The sequence below is a fragment of the Ceratotherium simum genome, chromosome 17 (assembly GCF_057802395.1).
Source record: "Ceratotherium simum simum isolate JZ-2026a chromosome 17, ASM5780239v1, whole genome shotgun sequence".
Classification (NCBI taxonomy): Eukaryota; Metazoa; Chordata; class Mammalia; order Perissodactyla; family Rhinocerotidae; genus Ceratotherium; species Ceratotherium simum.
The window spans coordinates 54,937,700-54,963,083 of NC_141916.1; the positions used below are offsets into that span (position 1 = coordinate 54,937,700).

The following is a 25,384-nucleotide window of genomic DNA, read 5'->3' on the forward strand; positions in this document are numbered from 1 at the left end:
TGAAAGCACTTAGTGTGTCTTTTGTGGCATGTATCTCTGTCTATTTTGTAAATATTTCCTACATGTTTTACCGTCTCTCTGGATTTAAGCAATTTGCAGATATCATCATAGAGAAGAAAACTGGCTGTCAAGTCAGCAGATCTGGATGTTGGCTCTTGTTCTGGTTATTTATTGCAACATGACAAATTAACCAAACTTAGTAGCTTAAAGCACAGTCATTTTATTCTGTCTTATGATTTTTTGGTCAGGAACTTGAGCAGAGCCGAGCTGGGTAATTCTTCTGCTCTATGCAGTGTCGACTGAAGTCACTTGGTGGTGTTTATCTTGGGGTTGAGCTGGACAAGAGGGTCCAAAAAGGCTTCCCTCACATGCCTGATGCTTGGCAGGGCAGCTGGAAGGCTGGGTTCAGCCTAGTCCTTTCCCTTTCTGAGTCTTCTAAGCATCTCTCTATGGACTTCTTATAGGGGGCTCAGGGCTTCAAGAGACCAAGCCAGAAGCTGCCCATCTTCTTAAAGGATGGAACAGGCACAGTGTCATTTCTGTTGTACTGGGAAAGCTGCCCAGAGCCCACCCAGATTCAAGTGGGTAGAAACAGAGATGCCACCTCTGGAAAGGAGAATTAGTGTAAAAAATCTGTGGCCATCACTAATCCATTACAGCTTAGCTATGAAAAGTACATCTGTGTCTCAGTGACTACATCTGTAAATTAGAAAGACCAAAAGCTATAATGTATGCAAAAGCACTCTGTGCCTCATAAAAAGCTATATGTACTATAAATATCAACAGTTATCTTGGTACTAGCTCTACGCCTTATTCAAGGCAGATACTCATTAGATGTTTAATACTTTGAAAGCAGACTCGTTTATCAGACATTTCGTAAGAGGAACACACAAAGAAAGTGAACCTGGATGATCACGTAGGGGCATGGCATAGTTGTAGAGTACAGACTGTGGATTAGGTTGACATGAGTTAAATCCAACCTGTTACCCAGTTACTATCTGTGTGACCTTTGTTGACTCATCTCACCTTTCTGAGCCTTAATTTCCTCATCATAATATGAGGATAATATTATCTACCTAGTTAGGTTGCTACGAGTATTGGAGCTAATTTATGTAAAGCACTTAGTATGGTGACTGCCACATAGTAGGTCTTCTGTTTCACTTAACACGATAGAACAAAATCATATAGAAAGTTTGGACTTCTCACTTATTTCTCTACACTGGTCACCTCTATTCACACAAATAATTGAGAGAGGGTCCAGGGCCCACGTCCTTGTGAAAGCAATGGGGAAAGGGAAGGACTCTACCTCTTGTTTCTCCCGGTCTCCCTCTCTCCCCAGTGTTCCCCTCTGGGGGACCTATGCCCTATGCAGCTTTGGCTGTGAAGTCATTCCTCTCTGAGTGTTGGGTGTGGCCTCCTTTTCAGACCTGTGGCTTTGCTTTCATAGATGTACGAGATCAAATCAGAAGGCAGCATTGCAAAGAAGTTCAACGAGATCCTGCAGAGGCTGAGCTCTCCCCTGAAGCCCAGAGTTCCAGACCACAGTAACAACAGGATGAAAAACCTCTCCTACCCATTCTCCAGGGAGAAAATGTACCTGTGAGTATTGGACATGGCGGGGTTCGGATGTGAGAGAGCATGGGAAGGAAAATCAAACCCACTTAGTGCCTCAACTCACAAAATGAGTGCCCCAGTGCCTGGGAGAGAGGGGAGGAAGCATGCTCTGATGGTGAAATATTCTGTATCTGCTTTCTGAATCCCCTTCTCAAAGTGATATTATCCCAAATAGCCCCCAAATATTTGTCCAGTGGCTTATGGGGAAACTTGTCACTTCAGTCATTTTTCACAATGGGTGGAGAATCAGGGAGCAGACAACCACATACTTTGGGACTCTGAGAAAAATGGTCAGATACCTGTTTACCTTCTGGGGGAAAGCTTTCTGCCCAGTTCCCAGTCTAATAGGGTCTCAACAAATTGTGGTAAATTAGAGAGAAGATAGAAGTTCTGGATTTCTATACTCTCAGTTGCCTACTTATGCACTCGTTGCCTCTAAGGAGACCCCCTCCCCACCCCACCCAGCACAGGGAATAAGAGCTCTTCACAGGGATGGCCATTTGCGAAACCTTTGGAAGGGGGTGTCATGGTTGGGAAGTGGGAGATGCAGCAGCCAAGCATTCATTCTGTTTTAGGAGCTAATGAGAAAATATAAGACTGTCAGGAGTGATCAGAGAATCAAGGGAGAGACAGAAAGGAAGGGGCACAGAAAGGCAGAGAAGATATAAGTATCTGTCCCTTTGAGGAGATGGCATTCATGGAGCCGTGTTTCTGCTGTTCCTTGGAGAATATCTCCTACCCATCTTTGCCATGTTAGATAAAAATTCTATACGCATGTATATGATGTACCTTTTGCTTGTATTCTCTCATTGAATCCTTACCCCCTAAAGATTCTGGTACCAATTCTGGTCACCAATTCCAACGTGTGTGAGAGTTTCCCACACCACCAAGAAATTCTCCGACACCAGCTGGATGTCCTACAATTCAGCTCAATTCTGACACTATCTACCTGGAGAGAGAATAAAATTTCCAGTTTGAGGGCTCAGTGTCACAAGACCGCCCTCCACTTCAGACACCAATCACAAGTCCAGGTTGTTACCTGTGCTTCTGGTCGACTGGCTATAAATCAGAGGTTCCCACAACCCCCTCCTTGGGTTCAGTTAATTTGCTAGAGCAGCTCACAGAACTCAGGAAACCAATTTACTCACTGGATTGCTGGTTTATTACAAAGGGTATTAAAGGATACGAATCAACAGCCAGATGAAGAGATAAGTAGAGCAAGATCCCAAACAAAGGAGTTTCTGTTCCTGTGGAGTTTGGGTTCCAGCACAGTGGCATGTGGAAGCGTTCTGGTTCACCAACCTGGAAGCTCTCCAAATCGCCTCCTTTTGAGTTTTTATGGAGGCTTCATTATGTAGGCATGGTTGATTAAATCATTGGCTATTGGTGATTGATTCAAACTCCAGCCCCTCTCCCCTCCCCAGAAACCAGAGGGTGGGATTGGAAGTTCCAACCCTCTTTTCATGGTTGGTCCCCCTGACAACCAGCCCCCCCATCTTTAGGTGCTTTCCAAAAGTCACCTCATTGACATAAACCCAGTCGTGGTAGAAAGAGGCTTGTTATGAATAAAAAGACATCCATTTCACCTTTATGGCTCTGAAGTGATTTCAGGAACCGAGGACAAGAGACCAAATATTATAACAAATATGCTTCCATTGCTCTTATCGCTCAGGAAATTCCAAGGGTTTTGGGAACTGTGAGCCAGGAACTGTGGATGAAGACCAAAATATACATTTATTATAAATCACAATATCACACCCCTTGTAAGATAGCTAGCCATCCAGATATAACCATCTCTTTATTACAGAGAGGAAACCAAGGTCCAGGGTCTGTCCAAGGTCACACAGCCTTAAGTGGCTGAGCTGGGACTGGCATGTTGATCTCCTGGCCTGCTGTTCTGTTTGCACTCTGTGCTTTTTCCATGCTTCCCCTTCCCGGGTCTTTCTTCATGCCAGTGCTGGCATCTGAACTGCCACCTCCCAAAACATCTCCATTGATTCATCTTCTGCGATCCTTCAAGTCCAGTTTCTAAACACTTTCTCGTGAAGAATCTTCTGTTCTCCCAACCCAAATATGCTCTCCATCCTCTGAGTTTTGATAGCAATGGTCTACACAGTATCATGTTCTAGTCTGCGTCAGTTATTTGGAAACACACATACCCCAGTGACTGGGCTCCTGGGGGGCTGGGAGCATGTTTCATGGATCTGTGTGTCCACTAGCACAGTGTCCTAAGTACAGTTAATTCTACACACGTGTTTTTTTGAGTGAACGAGCAATATTTAAAATTTAGAACAGACACAGGTTTTGCGTAATTAGGAGTTTGGTATCAAATTGATGTGATAACATTAAATGAAATTTTGAAAAACAAAGCGTTACAATCTCAACATCCTGAAACTACCCTTTTTTTGTTGTTGTTGTATCTTTACTGTCTTTGTCCACGCACAAGAATCCTTTCTACATACTTTCGCTTTTAAAATTTATCGTAGTATAATATTTATCATTGTCTGAAAATTTTCTGTTTATAAAGTTTCATAATTATAATTTTCAATGGCTGCATGAAAATTTATTGTATAGATTTTGGAATTGCATCTTATCTCCATAATCTTTATTGTAAGTAACTTTCTAATGAACGTTTTTATTTGTGGAACTTTTTTCTTCTGTTGAATTTATTTGCCTATGATACATTGCTGTGAGAAGTTTTCAGAATTACTGGGTCAAAAGTGTATAAACATTGTGTGTGTGAGTGAGTGTGTCTTACATGTCTTGCTATGTTTCTTTCTAGACGTTTGCTCTGGGCCTGGGGTGACAGTGGCCTCAAGACAAGGGTAATGAAATGAGTTGACCTTCTGCTTTCTTGGTGTCTCCAGGTACAATATCCAGGACAAAGACACCTTCTTTGATAATGCCACCCGTAGCCGCATTGTAAGTAAACAGGTTGACCAAGTGCTTAACCATGTGTGGTGGGCTCAGGAAGCGGTGAGGGAGGGCTAGGTACCCAGTTTGGCAGGGCGTTCCTTTGCCTTTCCTGCTACCTCCTGTTGTCATTTGCTTGGAGTTGCCTAGCAACTGAGAGGCTATCCAGGAGCTTGCCAATCCTAGCAGCAAAGGAAAGAGCAAACAACTGCCTTCATTCGCAGTTGAGAGGAGTGTCTTCTCTTTAGGGTTCTCCATCCAGGCCCTGCCTGGAATTGCAAAAACAAGGAATGTCAGAGCTGGTGGGGACTTTCAGCTAGTCAGGTGACCCCATGCTTTACAGCTGAGGAAATTGAAGCCCTGAGAAGCAATGAAATGAAAAAGAAATTTATACAGTTGTTAGTGTCTGAATGAGGACTCATTGCTGAGCCATTGTGTTTCCTTCTTTTACCCCAAAAAGAGTCCTGTGTGTTATATCACAGGGAATGCTACAGCTAGCCAGTTTGTCCGAGAATATGATTTCCAGCCCATTCAATAGAAAGCTAGCAGTCACGACCATAGCCATTCTTCTACAGTCTTTTTGCCTTTTGACAGTCTGAATTTTGCAGGATGATTGATTCCAATGAGAATCTGTATATGGCCTGTGTCCCTATGGCCCCAGTCTGAACTGCAGGGTATATACAGTCGCTGATCAATTTAGTCTCTACCCACCTAGAGATCATTCAGCCTGTGGACAGAGGAGAGAAAGGGGCCCAAGGAAGGCTGGACACTTAACTCGTGCCACAGTGAAACACGGCAGTGTGTTTCCATTGATCCCTAGGAAAGAACTTAAATTATAACAGGAGGAGGAATAAGGGTTAGGTATCTAGAAGGACATCCCAGTCAATAGGGTGATAAGAAGGGAAAGAAGGATAAGAAGAGACAGGACTAGAGGAAGCTACAGAACATTTCCAAGGCATACTGCAAACATGGCCTTGACTCTTTGCTTGTAGGATAGACACGAAAACACCTCAGATCCCTTGGCCTAGTGTTTTAGGAAGGTTTAAGATGGGCATATGATTTTTTTTTGTCTTCCTATGGGAAAAAGTGTAACCTTCCCATTTTCTTGGTTGATGCTACCACAAGCCATTTAAATCTCCCTGTGGCTTGGGTCCCACATCTGTGGGGGAGTTATAGGGTGTTGTGGAGATTACCCAATAATTGCAAAGTGCTTGTAAAATAATACAATGCCATATAATTCTGTTCCTAATTATTATTGCTGTTAAATTATTGCCCTGTGTTATAAATGAATTAAACATTCTTGGGCCCCATTCTGCTGGAAGTTATTTACCACTCTCTCTAGATCTGTGGCTGGAATATGGGAGTGTGAATGATGACAGAACAACACATCTTCTCTCATTAGTCTCTCTTTCTGGAAGCTTCTTCCTTCCCCTCCTTCTCTTTTTACCCCACACTCTGAGAAGGAGTAGAAAAGAGCCTTGAGTTTTATCTTGAGGTCTACTCTGCCCTGGACTTTTGTCTAAGGACCTTTCCCACATCTGTGAACGTCTTCCCTGTGTCCCCTTCTTTATGAGTGTCTGAGCACTCTTTTTGTCCCAGAGCAGATTTCCTTGCTGGGCACAGTCTGGGCCGCATTGGAGGGCACTAGCTGGCCAGCACGTTTGTGCTGGCCCACCGTGTCCCTGTTTCCTCTGCAGGGAGTACTCTCAGCACCCCTCCCTCTCGTGTGAGTGACACAGTCACCTGCAAGCCCCATAGTCCAAGGGTTTGTTGGCCTATTTAGGCATGCAGTAGTCATTGAGCAGGCAGCCTGCTGTGTGCCCAGGATATGCTCTGGGACATGGAGACTTGAGGAAGTGTCTGACATGCTCTGATTGGAGAGGCAAGATGAAAACTCAGGAAAAAGCAGAGAAATAACAGTACCAATGATCAAGATGTAGGTGACCCTTTTCCAGTTTACAAAGTGCTTTTATAGATCTTCAAAGCAGCTCTGTGAGATAGCTTCATTACAGAGGAGGCAGCGGACCCTCAGGACCCTCAGAGAGCTTGCTCAGGACCCCTTGGCTGGAAGCCAGGACTAGAAGTGATTCATCTGCCTCCACATCCTGAGCTTTCCCCAGTGTGGCACTAATCAGGGCTGGTGGAGAGGGCAGTCTCCTCCCTGTTTTCCCGACATCCCCGTCCCAGGCCCCAACCAGCTGCTCCTCCCTAGCCCTCCAGAGGCTGTGAGGGTCTGGGATTCCTGGTGTGTTTTCCTTACCTCCTGTAGCTGCAGTCAATGTATAGCCTTTTCCTTCTTTATTTTTTCAGGGTGTGGTGAAGGAGGGAGTGCGTCTGGTTCTCTGTTTCCTCAAAGCACTCAAGTTTGAATGGGTTTGGTGTGCAGTCCATGAGCTCGGCACATGCTTGTCTTCTTCCTCCCTCCAAATGGGTCCACCGCCTGGTCCACCGCCTGCCCCGCGGGCTGGTGGCACACGTGGTCAAGGCACTCACATCCCTGCTGTCGTCTGTTTCAGGTGCACGAGATCCTGAAGCGCACGGCCTGTTCTCGAGCCAACAACACAATGGGTAAGAACCGCTTCCCCCACCTGTGGGCCGAGTGCTGGTGGGGCGCCACGGGGCCAGAACTGTCCTTTCAAAGCTCGCTTGGTGGGCAGCAAAGAACAAAACAGATGCCCCGTGTTGGGGTGAGGAGGCTGCTTCCACTGAGGCTCCCTCCAGGAGCAGTGGGCGCCCTGTTTGCTGGGGGCCGGGGCTGCTCCCGAGACTTCTTTAACTTCTCCCAGACCTGCATCCCAGGTCTCCTGTCTGTCCTTTCCTTTCCCTGAAGTGCCTACGTCTTTCCCTTTGTCCTGGTAGTTCAGCGGCTCCTCTCTCTTTACACCCTCTCCAAAAGTTTCTGATAATCACCCCAAATAGGGCAGGTTATTTATTTATTTGATTTTTAAGAAGAAAGGCACCTTAGAGGTCCTTTAGTCCAACTCCCTCACTTTATGTATGAGGAAACTCCCCCCCAAGAGGGTGAATGACTTGTCTAAGGCCACACGTTGGTCTGAATGCACCTCTTCTCAGTTCAGCATTCTTGTCATCAAATCTGGCTGAATCAGTTTGCCTTGTGGTTTGGTTTTTAAATTTGAGGGTATTTGTCTTTGAAGCAGGAACCTCAGCATTTGGGAGCCTGCCGTATAAGACGGGCAGTCCAGATGCTGACAGATTGTTTAGAAGACACACGCGATAGCAGAGGTACAAATGTGAGCTTACGTTCACAGCCACATATCCTTCCCACAGGAATCACTCTGCAGGTTGAACTCTCGTTCCATCACTCCAAATGGCTTTCGAAACGTTTGAGAGGACTTCCTTCAGAATACGCTCCGTGGTGGCAAATCTTTGCCTTTTGAGGCAGCTTTGAGTTGAAAAGAGTCCAAAGTCTCTAGAGGCAAGTCTAGTGAATAAAGTAGGCAATCAAGCTGAGGAATAATAATAGTGATGGCAGTAATAGAAGCTAATACTGGAGAGTTTATTGTATGGCTCATAAGCGCCCTCAGTACCAAGGGAATGGTACTGAAGAAGGAATCAGAATGGGTTTTGTATAGTGATAGTTTTTTCAGAATAGAGCAGAACCTCTCAAGGGGGCAGTTATGTATGGCTCTGTTTGCTTTGGTGTATTCATCTTGCTACAAAATTCCAAATAACACTCCAATTTTTAAAAATCAAACCTTCTGTGTGATGTTATTTGTCTGGAGCATGGTGCTGATGAGGCGAGGACATGAGTGAGTGAGGTAATTGATTAGCCCAGCTCAGTTCCACAGAACAGACTAAAGCTCTCACTTTGAGCAGCTGTTTGTCCTTGGTTACGAGGACAACCAGAGGAGTCAAGAGATCTTAGAATGTATTTTGTAATTTCTCATGGCCTTTATCAAAGTTCGTGAATTTACCCTCACTTCTTGACCAGTTCATGCCTCAATTCCCTTAATCTGCCTTTTATCCTCTCATGCCCTCCCCAATTTGACCAAAACTGCTCCCTCAGATGTCGTAGGTGACTTCTTGCTTCCCACATGTCATGGCCTTTTGCTCAGTCTTCATCTTCCTTAGCTTCCTACATCCTTCCAAACCTTCTTTACTGAACCTCTGTCTTCTGAAGCTGATATCCAGGAAGGTGCTGCTGATCTGCTGATCTGTTGTCATTCTGTTTCTACCTCACGGACCACACTTTCTTTGTTTCCTCTTCCTTCTGCCACATTTTAGATGTTGTCTTCTCCATGTTCCTTTGGCCGCCTTCTTCTCCATATAGATGGCTTGCAACCATGTATTTCTCTTTCCTGCTTCTCTCACCAATTCCAGCCCAGCATGTCCCACTGCTGGGTGGATACCTCCACTGAGATGTTCACCAGAACTTTAAAAGCAATATATCAGTATGTCCATTTCTATCTCATTGCCCCCCTCTCTCTCCTTCTCTCCCCTGCTTCTCTTCCTCTTAATGTGACTACTATCCTCTCTATTTTTGCTCATGTTGTTCCTTTTGCCTAACTTTCCATCCCCCAGTCTCACCCATGCCCATCCCCAGACCAAACATCGCTGTCTTACAGGTTCTCCCTTAATCCTGTCTCCTCACAACTTCCATCGAACGCAATCTCTGTCTTGTTGATTATCTACGTCCGTGGCTCAGACTCCCAAGACAGTCCTTGAGATGTGTTTGAATAATCTTTTATGCCCCAGTGCACCTAGCTCTCTGCCTTGCACATTCTAGTCAGTCGACTTTGTTTGGTGAATTAATTAGACATGCTTGGCCTGCTAGTCCCACAGCAGTTACTAGTGAGTTCCTAACTGCATGTGTCTATGGATAAATGACTTAATTTCCCTGCGACCCAATTTCTTTTTATGTAAAGTGGGGATAATAATATCTATCTTGCAGAGTTTTTTGTAAAGATTAAATAGGAAGCTGTTAGTTTGTTTTATAAACTGGAAAGTCCTTAAAAACTAAAGTTTATTTTGGAGGACAGTCTCTAGATTGTTGAAAAGTCATTAGAAACACTCTGCCTTAACATTGAATTTTTTTTTCTTTGAGGATCTGAGTGTTTTTGTGATGTCCCCAAGTCAAACATCGTAAGGATTTTGTTGTTGTTGTTGAGTAGTTTTCAAAAATTTCTCTCTTTTTTGACATTCAGAAAACATTTATTGAGCACCTGCTATGTGTCAAGTGATGTGATAGAAACCAAGAGATGCCGAGATGAATTTGACCTAATTTCTACCATTGAAGGGCTCTTAGTTTAGCCATGAAGACAGACACGAAAACAGATAATTATGAAGTAGTCTGGTTGGTACAATAATAGAGACATGTACAGAGTGCAAAAGGACACAGAGGAGGAAGCAGTTAACTTCCATGTATGTGTCTAAGTATCAACATAAATTATCTAATGTTAGTTTCATAGTTCCAAGGGAAAATAGGTATGTCAGTAATTATCTTCAATTACAAATGGGTACAAAGAGGATAAGTGACTTGTCCAGGGTCACATACTGGGTCACTGTCAGAATCAGGTCTAGAACTTGGGTTCCCTTGTTCCAGTCATATTTCCATTACCTTTGGGATGCTACAAACTAGCATCAAATGCTACAAAGCTGCTGCTAATTTACTAGCTTTGTAACAAGGGACATATGACTGAGCTTCTCCACTTCCCAGCAGAAGAGAATCCTGAAGGCCAATTTTAAAGTTGTTTGACTTTGGGCTGGGAAAATCAAGTACCCTTTAATCTCTTTGGACAACTTACCATCTTACTTAGAAGATCAGAAAGACTTAGCAGTGTGATAACACTGTGAGCCCTCAAGAAAATATGGACCTTTGAGCCATGGGTCAATTTTGATTTTATTGCCCTTCTCTCCGGTTTATAGAGAAGCACAAATGGCTAGAATTGACTTAGATTCCTCCAGAGGATTGTTGCTTCGTAAAAAGAAAACAAAAAGGGAGAACAGGACAGTGCTTAGAATTGTCTTCCAAGATATTTTTATCAATCCTTCACCCTTAGAGTTACCTTTTATGTGGTTGTTACTTTTGTGACCAACTTACAAAGCTTTATGCCCTTTCCCATTGTATCCAATTACAATAGAAATCAGAAGATGGAAAATATACTAAAGATAATAATAATTTAAAAATACTCCCATTTATTTAGTATTATCACTTTTTTCTTTGTAGAAAAAAAATATATTTTTTCAATGCCTACTTTTGCAAAGCATTAAGCTGTATACAAGTTATATGTATTGAATTATCTATGTTCTTGTCTTGTTCCACAAAATTTCTGAGTTGGCTTACAAGAAAAACAATAAAACAGCATAATATAAATAATAAATTTAAAAATAAGAACCAGGGAAAACGCAAATTAAAATAGAATGTCAAAACTAGCAGAAAAAAATAGCATACAAATATTCAAACCATAAAACCCTCTGGTTTCTGCAGTTGGGCTGCAAATTTGACCTTGAACCAGATTGAAAGGGGAATATAGTTAGTGGTTTAGCCCTTGATGTCCTCAGCAACATCTTTTTTGTACAGAAATTTTTCTAAAATCTCTCATACTCTTCTCTGCCTTCTCATATAGAATAGATCAACATATATTCTCTATATAAATGCATATGCAACCTTTTCTGGATCAGGTTCATCATTAAGAACATAAGTTTTTTTATGTTTCTTCAAGGATTATCAAAGTATTGTTAGGGTTGTTTGCTCCAGAGTCTCTGATTTCTTGAATTTTGACTCTGGTAACCTCCCTCCCTGAGTTTTGCTATTTCAGTTTTGCTTTATTTTCTGGGAGACAGAAAAACAAGCTTATTACAATTTTGGGTAAAGAGACAGTGAAAATGCATTGAAGAAGAGTCTGAGGAATTCTGCTGTGGTTAAGGTACATAACACTAGGGAATGGGTTTTATGAGATCTAGATGCTTTTTCTTTCTTCTGGGTTCTCTGTTGTGAGAACTGAGATAACCAGATAAGAGATCTCTGTACACATATGTTATTAATGTAACCAAATAATGATGACGCCTTGCATGTGTGTAGTTGTATGCTTTCCGAAGCACTTTCACACTCATTATCTCATTTGATCCTTTAAACTACCATGCAAAATAGGTTCAACAGATGTTAACTCATTTCACAACAGAGTACCCAACTGAGTACCCAAGGTTTGAGATTTTGAACTCAGGTTTCTTGGCTATTCTTCAGTGCTCTTTTTAAATTAATCAATTAATAGATGGATGAAGTTATTGAGAAAGGTTTCACAGAGAGGTAGAAGCCAAGGTCTTCCCACAGTAACTTCCATTCATTCATTCAACAAGTATTTATTGAGCACCTACTATGTGTCATTCATATTCTAGAACTGGGAATAGAGTAGTCAATCAAACAGACACAACAGACACAAATCCCTGACCTTATGGGGCTTCCATTTGAGGTGACATTTGGGGAGAAGAGGGACTAAGCCACGTGGCTGTCTCACAAGAGAGATACATGCAAGGAAAGCAGGTAATACAAAAGACGTGATGGGAGCCACTCCAGAGATTCGGTTAGGGTCCCAACAGGAACAAATGACACACTGAAATTAGGATAAGTCAAGATGGGAATGTTAAGAGAGAGACCCTTTACAAAGATGTGGATACGGAGTTGGGGATGGTGTAGTAATCTGGAGTTAGTAGCAGTGGAGCTGTTACTATCTCTAGATCCATGAGGTGAGAGAGAGGTTACTGGAACACAGATGGACAGAATCGGGTAGAGGAGGCAGCATTGAGAGGAGCAGGTGACTGGTCAGGGAGGAGGACAGTTCTGTATAGTGTCCCATCTCCCTCTGACCTGCTGAACCCAGTAGAAAGCAAGAGAGCAAGGGAGCCCATTTATGTCAGATAGAGAAGGGGAGAGAGTGTGTCTAGAAGGGGCAGAAGGAAGATAGACACACCCAGCAAGGCTGGAGATGTGGTTGTCAGTTCAGTTCTGGGACGAACAAATTGAGAAACTTAGGTCAAGTCACATTCCTTCTCTGGGCCTGTTTCTCTCCTTGCAACACAAAGGGGACCTTCAGTTTCTTGAAGCTTCTTTCTAGCTCCAGCATTTCCTAGACTTTGACTGAAAGGAGCAACATGGTCTCCTTTCCATAGGAGCCAACCAGACTCAGGCGACTGGCTTTCCTACAAGTTCACAGAGAGCAGGTCCCAGGGCCATAGCCAGGACATGAGGGTGTGCGATGTTCGTGGACCTCAAAGAGGGTGGAGTTGACAATTACAGTGAACGGGAAAGTGAGAACAGGGAGGGTTCAGGACTGCTGGCCAGGAGGGTTGGAAGAAAAGATTGTACTCCTACGTGGATCCTTTGCCTGTGACCATGGGCAATGTTGCTCAGGTTTGGTTACACACCACCTGCATCAGAATCACCTGGTGCAATTGTTAAAGCCCTGGCTATCCAGATCCCACCCTGGATTTGCTGAATCAGAATCTGTAGGGGCAAGGCTCCAAGATTTGCATTTTTAACAAGCTACCCAGGTGATTCTTGGGAACTCTTTAAAGTTAGGTAAAGATAAATATGGGATGGGCTGTCACAGGTCTTGACCTACTTAAGTCTGGGACTGTGAAGAGTCGTGCAGAGTGCTCTGCATTTGGTTTGACCATTGGTTTTCTGAAGTACCCAAAGATAACCAAGTCATCTCTGTGAAAGGCCTAATTTTTGTTGTTCTTTTTCTAACGTTTGTTATATGGATTTTCTGTCTCTTTTAATGTCCTAGCCAGCAGTAGGGGCTCTTGGACTTTCTGTCTCCTTTTTTCTTTTCTTTTTTTTTTTTTCCTTTGGTGGGAGGAGAGGCAGGAGGGTAAAAATTAGCATAAGAAGGCAAAGAAAGGGGAACTGACCTTGAAAAAGGATGGGTGGATTGGCATTTGGTCTGTTAATTTTGGAGGTTTCTTCTATAACTTTCTTGGGTAACCTTCCGTAACTCAACCTTTCCCTCTTATTTACCCCTGGAAGTGAAGCATTACGGACTAATGCACACATGATGTTCAGAGACTGATGTATTTGTGAGTTTGGGTTCTGCATGGTGGTAGTAGCATGTGAATGATCACGAACTTGGCCCAGCCCCATGATGTCCCTTTATTCAACATAACATAAGGTCAGTGGGCAGGGCCCTGTGAGTTTATCCCATCATGGAATGCCTTTAAAGTGCACTTTACAGTGGAAAGAAACCCAAGCCTCCTTGACCACGTCAGAAGAGGACAGACACATTTTCTACTCCTTCCTATGGAACTTATTTCCTTTTCATGGACAGAAAGTTATAGATTGACAGAGCTTCATTTTCATAGACATTTTGGTGTCAGAGCATCATTTAAACAAATGTATGTTTTGGGCATCTCCCCTCCCCACTCAGGAGACAATGTCTTAATTATTTTGACCGAAGCCAGACCATGTTGTGTGTTGTAAACATCTGGTTTGTCATTCATCCAACTGAACTGGTTTATATTTTGTTAGAAGAAAAGGCTCAGGATTAAAGGCATTTAGGTAATTAAGCGCATGTCAAGACAATTTGGTGATGGGTAAATATAGTCTCTGTTAAATGCACCGGCTGGGGACTCTGGTTTAGATTTGCGTCCGGCTGGGGTACAGGGATGAAAGCAGAACGCCGGGCAGACTGGGACCTATTCTGCAGGGAATCAAAACCAAATGGGTTTTCAGGAGTTCAACACCATCCCTCTAAGTACCTGTGCCAATGGAGAAAAGTTTCCTTTGCGTTTGGCCTGGAGGGAATAGAGCCATAGTCCTGGTCACCCAGCGGTACTTGGAGATTTAATGAGACTCCCTTTGGGAGGCAGACCATAAACTGTGCCTTGGTTGATCCTTTGTGTCCTGGAAACCAGAAATGTCTCGGAAGCTAAATGCTAGGCCCCAGGTTTTGTGCTATGAGTGTGTGTTTTCGAGTATCAGTCCCGGGGCCTGAGCCCACTCTGCTCTGTTCTTGGCCCTGACCCTATGGATGCAGAGGAATGGTGTGGCTAGGCCTGGCTGGATCAGGCTGTGTAGATCTGTGGTCAGTGCTAGGCAGAGAGGAAGCATGAGCCTTTTCCTTTGGGGATTATAGTTCTAAAGCAACAGGGATGAAGTACTTGGTGATTTGAAGGGGCTTAGGGATCAATGAGGGGGTCCTCAGTGAGCTGTGCTTTGTTTGAGCCGAGGCACTGCTTCTCTTTCTGGGGAGGGGGAAAGGAAAATGTCCTCCGTGCTTTCTCCTCCCTGGCCCCACTTCTGGGAGTAATAGGACGAGAGGTCGGGTCTCTCTTCTCCCTGGGTCTAGACCAGAGAGGAAGGACTATCGATGTGATCCTGAAGAAGAAAGCTTTGCCATTATGGCCAGATGGATGGCACATGATGGAACCAATTAGCCCATTTTTGCTGAAAAGAAAGGAAAAAATTCAGAATTTCAATTTTCAAAGCAGAGACTCTTTAAAAAACATTTGATTATTTTCTTCTTCTTTAAAACTGATTTCCATGCTTGTTTGGGAGTAGAATCTTGGTTTCTGAAGTGGGTGAACAGAGAGGCCAGAGCAATTCCCATTCTTGGGTGAAGTGGATGAGTAGTTACTTTTCAACTTGCCTCCCCCCTCCCCATTCCTCCTCCTTTTATGTACTGTCCCCTCCCTCCGCCCCAAAGCCAGTGATGAGGTTGTACATCTGAAACTACCTGAAAAAGAGGAGGTATACAACCATGAGTGACAGAGACACATTCAATTACAGCATTTGGGGGCTCTGGTTATTTGGGTTGGGATGACTCAGATTTGATGACCTGAATTGTATTGGCTTCAAAGCAAAGAACCATTTGTGTGGGCCTCCTCTCTGAGGAAGCAGACTAAGCAACCAGAGTTTAAAGTTTCTTCATCAGCATGGGTTGTCAAAGAAAACTGAAGTATTGAGGAAGGTGGGTACCTGTGATAAATGGCAAGAGATACTGAGATAACTTTAGCCACAGGGCTGGTTACTTTCAACAACCATTATCCCTTCTGTGTTCCCAGCAGTGAACTAGGTGCATGAGAGACACAAGTGAGAGGGGTACTCTCTGACCTCAGGTAGGCCTTTGGGGGACACAAAACAATGAGCAGACATCCTAGAAGTGAAATGAGCCACCCGCTTCAGGCATGTGGCACAAAGGAAGCTTTATTTAAGATGGGAGGTAGAGTGCATAGCTGTAGACCTCCAACGATTTGAGGTTGTTTTGGGGATCTGGCAGCAGGACTCAGGAGTTCAGGTTGTCAGTCTAATGCTCTCAGACGCTCGGCTACAGTGCTAATAAGCAAAGCTGAGAATTAGCAGAAGAGTTCTGCCTAACCTTTTCCACGCAGTTTTGGGACTGTCTTCAGGGTATATATTGCACTGTGGCAGCCACGGGGTATGAGTGCAGGGAATGGGTGGGGCGGTGTGTGGGGTAGGGTCTAGTTGGAGCCCTACCTGCCTGTGACGCTTCAGTCTCTATCCACATCAACTGCTCTTTTGTAGCTTTGAACTATCTATCCCCCTCCCGACTTGGGACTCCTCCCCTTGATTATTGTAGGGTGGCTTCACATTGCTGTGGTTATGGCTCTTGAACTGATTAATGATGCTCAGAGTGAAATTGTAGTCATGTGAGTAAGACAAATCTGTAGCTCGTTCACCCTCCAGGCACCCCTCCCCCCGTCCTCACTCCCTTTACCCACCCTCTGCTCCCCCCACCCCCCAAAGTTATTTCTGATGTTTTATGTTCATGCCAAAGAGGAAACTTAAAATCAGGAAAGGTCTGGCCCTTTGGTGGTGCCCCAGCGCCAAAACACTCAGCTCTCAACTCATTGGAAGAGGCCACTTCACTGAGCGCCCCCTGCAGCCTCCCAAGGGCCTCTGCTCCCATGTGGGGCCCATGGCTGATCTTTCTGGCATTCAGCGTCCTAGAACTGAGGTGGATAGGGGCAAGTTTTGAGGAAGAGGAGGCTGATGGAGGAGAGTGGATTGTTTGAGAGCCTCTTCGGTCTCTGAGCATGTGGGTGGGGCATTGAGTGGGAAGAGGAGGTGGAAAACCATGAATTTTAATGAGTAACTGTTGTCTAGATTTGTTATCCAACCTTGGTGTTTTATCCAGAGCTGCGCAAATGCAGATTATTTAGCATGTGGACATCATACGTGTTTCCCTCCAAAACCAGTTTTCTCTTCATCTTCTTCCTGTCTGCAGTCTCTTTGGAAAGAATGATTCAGGGCAGAAAGTGTGTTTGAGGCAAGAGAAATCATTGTGTACCAGAGACTTGCCCCTCCCCCTCCCTCTCCGTGATTGAATGTGCATCCTTGCATGGCAGGATCCTCGGTGCTGTGAGATGGTGAGATATAATCCCTCCCATCTGGGAGCCGGGACAGACGATCCTGAATCAGACAGAACATATAGACCACTTTATAGTCTGACTAAAACCATGAATGAGACAAGTAAATAACAATGACTCTGTTGAGCAAAAAGTTCTCTGTTGTGAGGATAGTGGAGTTATGGGGACAGAACCATTCATTCATTTAACATATATTTAGTAGGGTCTGCTACGGGAAAGTGGTGTGAAATACTGTTGGGATTTAAAAAATGAATCCCTTGTTGTGTGATTTTTCAAACTCTGTGTTCTCAGGGCCCCTTTAAAAAATTATTGAGAGCACCCAAAGGGCTTTTGTCTAGGTGGGTTATATCGATCAATATTTATCGATCAATATTTATTGTACTAGAAGTTAACACTGAGAAAATTTTAAAGCACAAAGATACACAAGCACACATTCCCTGAGCTGTCAAGGGAGTGATGTCATCACATGTCACAAGACTCCACTGAATGCACGTGAGAGAATAGGAGTGAAAAGCAAATAATGTCTTAGTACTATTATAAAAATAGTTTTGATCTTACAAACCTCCTGAAAGGGTCACGAGGACTGCCAGGGTTCCCCATACCACACTTTGAGAACTACTGCACTACTGCCCCCTACCTCAGGGATCTAATGGTCCAGACAGATCAGTCAGGGACAGTAATAAGCACTGCCCTGTGAAGGAACAGGAAGGCTCCAGAAAGAATTCGGATAAAGTGCTGTGCAATGCTGTGACATATACTTCTGTTGCTCACAATTACAGTAATCCATATCATCATTCCTATGCTGTCACTGAACACAGATATTGTCAGCTAACAATTGTGGCCAAGGAGATGGTGGCGATGGTGGAGGTTCTTAGACTGGAGTGATCTGAATGTGTGAGGAAAGGAGGAGCGTGAAGTTTGAGAGAAATATTTCATATTAAAACATAACTTTGTATTTGGGAAATGAAGAAATATTGCTCTTATACCAAGAACTAAAACTCAACAAAAACTTCTAGACTGGTGGGATATAGAGGAGGATGCAGTGGTTCTCAGCTGAGGGATGGGTGAGGGTTTAATATTTACCAAAGGACAAAGGTTAAGTTGAGAAACTCCTGCCCTAGAGTTACTATTCTCATCTTCCTTTCTTCCAGGTATTAACTCTCTGATCGCAAACAATGTCTATGAGGCTGCCTACCCTCTTCATGACGTAAGTACATTTCTATCCGCATGCTCCCTGTAGTCTTCAAAATGTTGAAAACCACAGGCGACACAGTGGGTTAATGTATGCATGGTGAGGCAGGAGTGAACATGACATTAAAATGCCATGGCTGATTCTGAACTGCTTATGATTGACAATAATCCCCAATTTTATTTTTGCTAATTGTCTCAAACTGTCTTTCCAATTATTTCCCCAGAGGGAAAATGAACTGGTTTTTGTTTGAGCTTTCCCTACACTCCCTGCCTTTTTCGGGGGGGAGAGTGTGAGAAGACAGATGTGGCATGCAAGTGGTTAAAGGAGGACATGTTGGTGAAGGCAGGTGGATGGTTGAGGAAGGAAAGTTGAAGGCCTGGCAGTATACAACCTGGCCTGTCAGACCCTTAAGTGACTGAAGGCCATATTTTGTGTGTAATAGTTTTGTGTGGATGTGAAATTCCTCCTCCTGAATATGCAAGTACATATTCGGTGTAGGTTTTTTTTTTTACTTTAACATTTTTGAAGGAAATCTCTCAAAATTCCTTAAACTATTGTTTGATTAAGTAAAAAAAACAGAGAGACTGTAATTAAACCTTTCCTTGGCTGGGAGTGATGTTATAAACATCCCATAATGCAATGCAATGATATTCTTCAAGACGATTCATGAAGAATTTAACTGGCCCATGAGCTAAATGCCCCCACAGCTGCTCTGTTCATCTGATTGGTCTTGGCATCTGTCACACTAGTCATGCCAACTGAGGCTACTGAGGGACGATCCTGAGTGCCTGAGGAATTTCCCAGATGACAATCTTCTCCTCACTGACGTCTTTGCTGTGGGCGTATATGAGGTTAGGTTCTGGCAGTTATGGACCGAGGTGAACATGACACGGCACAGGGTGATTGCATATGATATGCTAGCCCATTTACAGGTACAGGCTCTGCCATTCCATTTGCTATGAGGAGGCATGGGCTGATCTCTAGAGCATACGAGGGGAGCATCTTTGTGTGAGAAGTTGTCCGCAGGAAACATGGCAAGTGCTGATGACTAAGAAAGCAGAACAGTGGCTCCTTACCAAGTCATGCTTTTGACCTTCCTCAGATGGAAATGAAAAAAGGGGATGACATTAGAAAATAAAGAAGAAAATGCTTTCTCTGCTTCTGATAATTCCATTGGCTTTATCCAGCATCCCTTTCTCTCCTACAGGGTGAATATGATAGTCCAGGGGATGACATGAATGACAGAAAGGTAAGCCCGCCTTATGCTGCGCTGAATGCTTTGGGCACAGAAGACCATGGATGGGTGTGAAAGTGTCCTAAATGTTCTATTTACCTGCATATATATATATATTTCTAATTTAATGAGCTTTCTTTATTTTTTTATTATTGTTATTATTTTTTATTGAGGTGACATTGGTTTATAATGTTATATAAATTTCAGGTGTACATCATTATATGTCAATTTCTGTGTAGACTACATCACATTCACTACCCAAAGACTAACTACTATGCATCCACAGTACACATGTGCCCTATCACCCCTTTTACTCTCTTCCCTCTCCCCTTTCCTTCTGGTAACCACAAATCTAATCTCTGTATCTATGTGCTTGTTTGTTGTTGTTGTTGTTTTTATCTTCTACTTCTGAGTGAGATCACACGTTATTTGACTTTCTCCATCTGACTTATTTCACTTAGCATAATACCCTCAAGGTCCATCCATATTGTTGCAAATGGCAAGATTTCATCTCGTTTTATAGCTGAGTAGTATTCCATTGTGTATATGTACCACATCTTCCTTATCCATTCATCCATTGATGGGCACTTAGGTTGTTTCCAAGTTTTTGTTATTGTGAATAATGCTGCAGTGAACATAGGTATGCATATATCTTTATGCATTCATGTTCTTTGGATAAATACCTAGAAGTGGAATAGCTGGATCGATGGATAAATTCTTAGAATCATACAACCTTCCAAAACTGAATCAAGAAGAAATAGAGAATTTGAATAGACTGATCCCCAGTAAGGATATTGAAACAGTAATCAAAAACCTCCCAAAAAACAAAAATCCAGGACGAGATGGCTTCTGCAATGAATTCTACCAAATATTCAAAGAAGATTTCATACCTATCCTTCTCAAACTCTTCCAAAAATTTGAAGAGGAGAGAAAGCTTCCTAACTCATTCTACGAGGCCCCAACATTACCCTGATACCAAAACCAGACAAGGACAACACAAAAAAAAGAAATTTATAGGCTAACATCATTGGTGAACATAGATGCAAAAATCCTCAACCAAATACTAGGAAATCGAATACAACAATACATTAAAGAGATCATATAGCGTAATCAAGTGGGATTTATTCCAGGGATGTTTCAACATCTGCAAATCAATCAATGTGGTACACCACATTAACAAAATGAAGAATAAAAATCTCACAATCATCTCAATTGATGCAGAGAAAGCATTCAACAACATACAACATCCATTTATGATAAAAACTCTGAATAAAATGAGTGTAGAAGGAAAGTACCTCAACACAATAAAGACCATATATGACAAAGCCACAGCTAATATCATACTCAATGGTGAAAAACGGAAAGCTATCCCTTTAAGAACAGGAACCCGACAAGGCTGCCCACTTTTGCCACTCTTATTTAACATAGTATTGGAAGTCCTAGCCGGAGCAATCTGACAAGAAAAAGAAATAAAAGGGATTCAAACTGGAAAGGAAGAAGTAAAACTGTCACTCTTTGCAGATGACATGATTTTGTATATGTAAAATCCTAAGGAATCCATCAAAAAACCATTAGAAATAATAAATGAATACAGTAGAGTTGCAGGATACAAAATCAACATACAAAAATCAGTTGCATTTCTATTCACTAATAACAAAATAGCAGAAAGAGAAATTAAGAATACAATCCCATTTACAATTGCAACAAAAAGAATAAAATACCTAGAAATAAATTTAACCAAAGAGATGAAAGACCTGTATGCTGAAAACTGTAAAACATTATTGAAAGAAATAAAAGAAGACACAAAGAAATGGAAAGATATTCTGTGCTCTTGGATTGGAAGAATTAACACAGCTAAGATGTCCATGCTTCCTAAAGCAATCTACAGATTCAATGCAATCCCTATCAAAGTCCCGACATTTTTCACAGATATAGAACAAAGAACCCTAAAATTTGTATGGAACAATGAAAGACCCTGAATAGCCAGAGGAATCCTGAGAAAAAAGAGCAAAGCTAGAGATATAACACTCCTTGATTTCAAAATATACTACAAAGCTATCGTAATCAAAACACATCGAACTGGCACAAAAATAGACACACAGATCAACGGAACAGAATTGAGAGCTCAGAAATAAACCCACACAGCTAATTTTCGACAAGGGAGCCAAGAACATACAATGGAGAAAGGAAAGTCTCTTGAATAAATGGTGTTGGGAAAACTGAACAGCCATATGCAAAAGAGTGAAAGTAGACCATTATCTTACACCATACACAAAAATTAACTCAAAATGGATTAAAGACTTGAATGTAAGACTTGAAACCATAAAACTTCTAGAAGAAAACATAGGCAGTATGCTCTTTGACATCTGTCTTAGCAGCATCTTTTTGAATACCATGTCTCACCAGGCAAGGGAAACAAAAGAAAAAATAAACAAATGGGGCTACATCAAACTGAAAAGCTTCTGCACAGCAAAGGAAACCATCAACAAAATGAAAAGACAACCTAACAATTAGGAGAAGATATTTGCAAATCATATATCTGATAAGGGGTTAATATCCAAAATCTATAAAGAACTCATGCGTCTCAACAACAAAAAAACAAACAACCCAATTGAAAAATGGGCAAAAGATCTGAACAGACACTTTTCCAAAGAAGATACACAGATGGCCAACAGGCACATGAAAAGATGTTCGACATCACTAATTATTAGGGAAATGCAAATCAAAACTACAATGAGGTATCTCCTCAACGCTTGTCAGAATGGCTCTAATTAACACGACAAGAAATAACAAGTGTTGGAGAGGATGTGGAGAAAAGGGTACTCGCACATACTGCTGGTGGGACTGCAAACTGGTGCAGGCACTGTGGAAAACAGTATGTGAAAGACAGAAAAATTAGCAATAGAACTACCATATGATCCGGCTACCCTGCTTCTGGGTGTTCACCTGCTTGTGTATTGTTCAGCAGTTCTTCCACAGCTCCCTGCCCTCCAGACATGTGGAAACGTGAGGGCCATTTCTGGTCATTGACGTGACTGTGTGTATGTGGGTGCTACTGGCATTTAGTGCCTGATGGACCAGCAATGCTAACCATCCTGAAATATATCCAACAATCCCACACAAAAGCATTATCCTGCCCCCTGGTGATAAGAGGGCTTCAACTGAGAAATACTGAGAGTCCAAATTTCTTAATTTATAGATGGGGAAACTGAGACACAGAAAGACTGAGCACCTTGCCCACGATAACACTGCCATGAGAAACAGAGATGGGGTTTGGAACACCTCTGACTCTCTAATCCAGTATCCCTGCTAAAAATGTATTATTATCCATGCCATCATGGCTTTTCGGGGGGTCATCTTTAGGTTATTCTTTTCATCCTCTAGGCAGACAAATGAGGTTTAGCTATTCCCAAATTATAGATGAGAAATCTGAGGGAGAGGCAGACTCAGTCGTGCTGTATATTCTGGGCAGCTAGAAATTGGAGGTTATGGTTAGAGGAGGGAAAGGGTCCCTTTGGAAGGATCCCTCCTAGGCCAGTCACGGCTCTTGACTGTACAGCTCTCTCCCCAGCCCTCCACCTCGATCCCGTTTCTTCTGTTTACTCACGCTCTGGGAACATGGGTGTGCCACCCTCCCCTGCCATGGCATGACTCTAAGGATCACCCAGCCTCTTTAGTGGGGACTGTCCCGTCTGCTGTCAAGCCCCTCATGCCATCTTCCCGTCCAGCTTCCCCCAGCCTTCAGAAACTCTGCCGAGCAGAGGAGGGTGGGCAGGGGTGGTAGGGTGAGGAATTGAAGCCCAAGAAGTTTCCTCCCCCCAGCTCCGTTGTCTGGAAAATCATTCATCCCCCAAGTTGCTTTTTGAGCAGCCTTCTTTTATCCTGCCTATTAGTCCCTGTTATGAAGTGTTAAGTATTAAAAACATAAAAGGTCTTTTCCAGAAATACTGCTGTGATTGCTTACACATGTTCCCCTCTGCCTGCCCAGGGAATCTGCTGTAGTATTGTGATGTCTTAACCTCATCTGTTTTCTATCTGATGCTAATAGTCTCGGTGTTTAATTTCCTGAAAAGTCCCGGATCAAATTTAAAGGGAAAGGAGGAAGCATTTCTCCCCACATCTCACCTCCCTCACCCCAACCATTTTCTGTCCTCCCACTCTCTAATTTCACATTCCTCCCCTTTAAAGAGTGATCACCACCTCTGCCCACCTAAGAAACCTCCTGCTGGGTGGGTGGTGACCCCAGCCTGTCAAGGTAGAGCACTTTACAGGAACATTCCAGAGATGAGGAACACACAGAAACTCACAGCCAGCCCCCTGTTATATGCACAGAGGCAGAGAGAAGCAAATTGTAGACTATTCAAAATATGTGTGTATTTGTCTTGGGAATGATATTATATTATTATTAACAGCAAAACCTTTTAACAGTAAATTTTCCTCCCAGGAAATGTTTTTCTTGGGCCAATAGAGTTATTCCCAGTGCACATCCCAGCTGGTGGATTGGGTTGAGTTGGGAGGCAGGGAGAGACAGCCAGGACAGAGCTGCGTCTTGGTGGATAATTCCCAAAGTTGATGTCAAAAGGATGCTCAGTGAAGGTGGAAAAGTGTCTTTGAAAGACAAGAGACCTCTTTCTTGTGTTTTTTTCTTAGGTTTTCTGGCCAGTCCTGGTGTCTTTATTTTTCTCTCCTAGGGTCATGGTTAGGGAAATAAATGTTCTATGATGGGGTATGAAAGAAACCATGAGTGAGGGTGAAAGCTTTTCTGTCCATTTTGGTTGGGAAGCTGATACTCGGCAGAGTGAGGAGAGCGGTTCTAATGTGTGTATATGATTGTGCAGTCAGGACTAAAACCCCAGTGTTCAAATCCCAGCCAGCTCTCTGCAGCCATGTTGACAGAGCTTCTTGTGTATGGCAGGGGGAATTCTCACGACAGTGCTGGGTTCCTTCCTGTAGTTTCAGTGGTATATGGGGGGGACCTAAAAGGTATCCTAAAGAAGAAAGAGCCCAAACCTCTGAATACGTGCAGCATATTTATTCATTTTTATTACGTCATAGCAGTCTAGTGTTCTTCAAGAGGGCTGCAGGAAGGATTTTGGTTGGGTGCAAGGGAGAACTCCTGTGTTTGTTGCTGGAGGATAAGGAGAAGAGTTGGGAGCGGCAGTGTGGGACGGCGTCCCTGGGGGCCTTTAGGGATGATTTGCAAGGGCATCCCAAGCTGCCTATCCTGTCAGTGCCTGGATGTTCTCCTTCACCCTTCCCTGCAGTTTGTGGCTGTTCCCATAATCTCCCTGAGGCCCGGGCTTCTGGTAGGCAGACCTCAGTCAGTCCCAGAGGCCCTTGAGAATGCAGTCTCCTTGCCCTCCAGTTTGCCTAGTGCAGCTGTGCAGTCTCCATGACTCAGCCCCAGCGAGGGGCTGGAAGTCTCTCTCTCCCCCTCCTGGAGGGTACTTAAAAAGAGGCTCCCTCCCTCTGGAGAACAGGGCTTTCCCCCTTTCCAGAAAGCAGGGCAGCAGGAAGAGGGAGCAGCGTGGGTGTGGATGGGTGCCTCCTGGCTGCCAGCAGCCATCTAATTCCACATTAGCCAGAGCTGCCTGGTTTTCTCAAGCGTCCCAGAGAGGTGACTATTACCATCTTCTGAGGCCTGCCTAACCCCCGTTAGCTCCCTATGGCATCCCCACCCACTTACATGGGGAACCCAAGGCACGATATTAGAATGTGATTTTCTTGAGCAGTTTTTAAACCCTTGGTCCTGGATTTTTGCAGATGTTGTCTTCTCTAGTGGATGGTTATAAAGTGACCCACTAAAACGTGTGGGAGGAGAGTCAGTCCTGTCTTTCTGTCAAGAAGGTACTTTTCTTCTTGGTTTCACTTGAAGATTAATTTTCCCATCCTGCACAACTCCCATTTTACTAATGGAGAAGACCTAGATGGTTGAAGTGACTTGCTAAAAATTCACAGGCATTGCAGGATCTGGGAGTAGAATTCCATTCTCTTCCATTCAGGTCCACCCTGTCCCATCAAGGCCTCTAAGTTGGCTACAGCTGGCACTTTCTGCCTGTCACAGGTCCAGCTGCTTGCTGAGGAGC

At 43.4% G+C, this 25,384-nt stretch overlaps 1 protein-coding gene across 1 annotated transcript in view; it reads left to right on the plus strand.

Annotated features, from left to right (window-relative positions):
* The window catches only part of ANO2 (anoctamin 2), a 331,112-nt gene that overhangs the window by 97,268 nt on the left and 208,460 nt on the right, over positions 1 to 25,384 (plus strand). Inside the window, exons 6-10 of the mRNA XM_087441928.1 lie at positions 1,448 to 1,599; positions 4,482 to 4,536; positions 7,044 to 7,095; positions 18,024 to 18,079; positions 19,272 to 19,313. Of these exons, the coding sequence (XP_087298054.1) occupies positions 1,448 to 1,599; positions 4,482 to 4,536; positions 7,044 to 7,095; positions 18,024 to 18,079; positions 19,272 to 19,313 (357 nt within the window). The remainder of the gene's footprint in view (positions 1 to 1,447; positions 1,600 to 4,481; positions 4,537 to 7,043; positions 7,096 to 18,023; positions 18,080 to 19,271; positions 19,314 to 25,384) is intronic.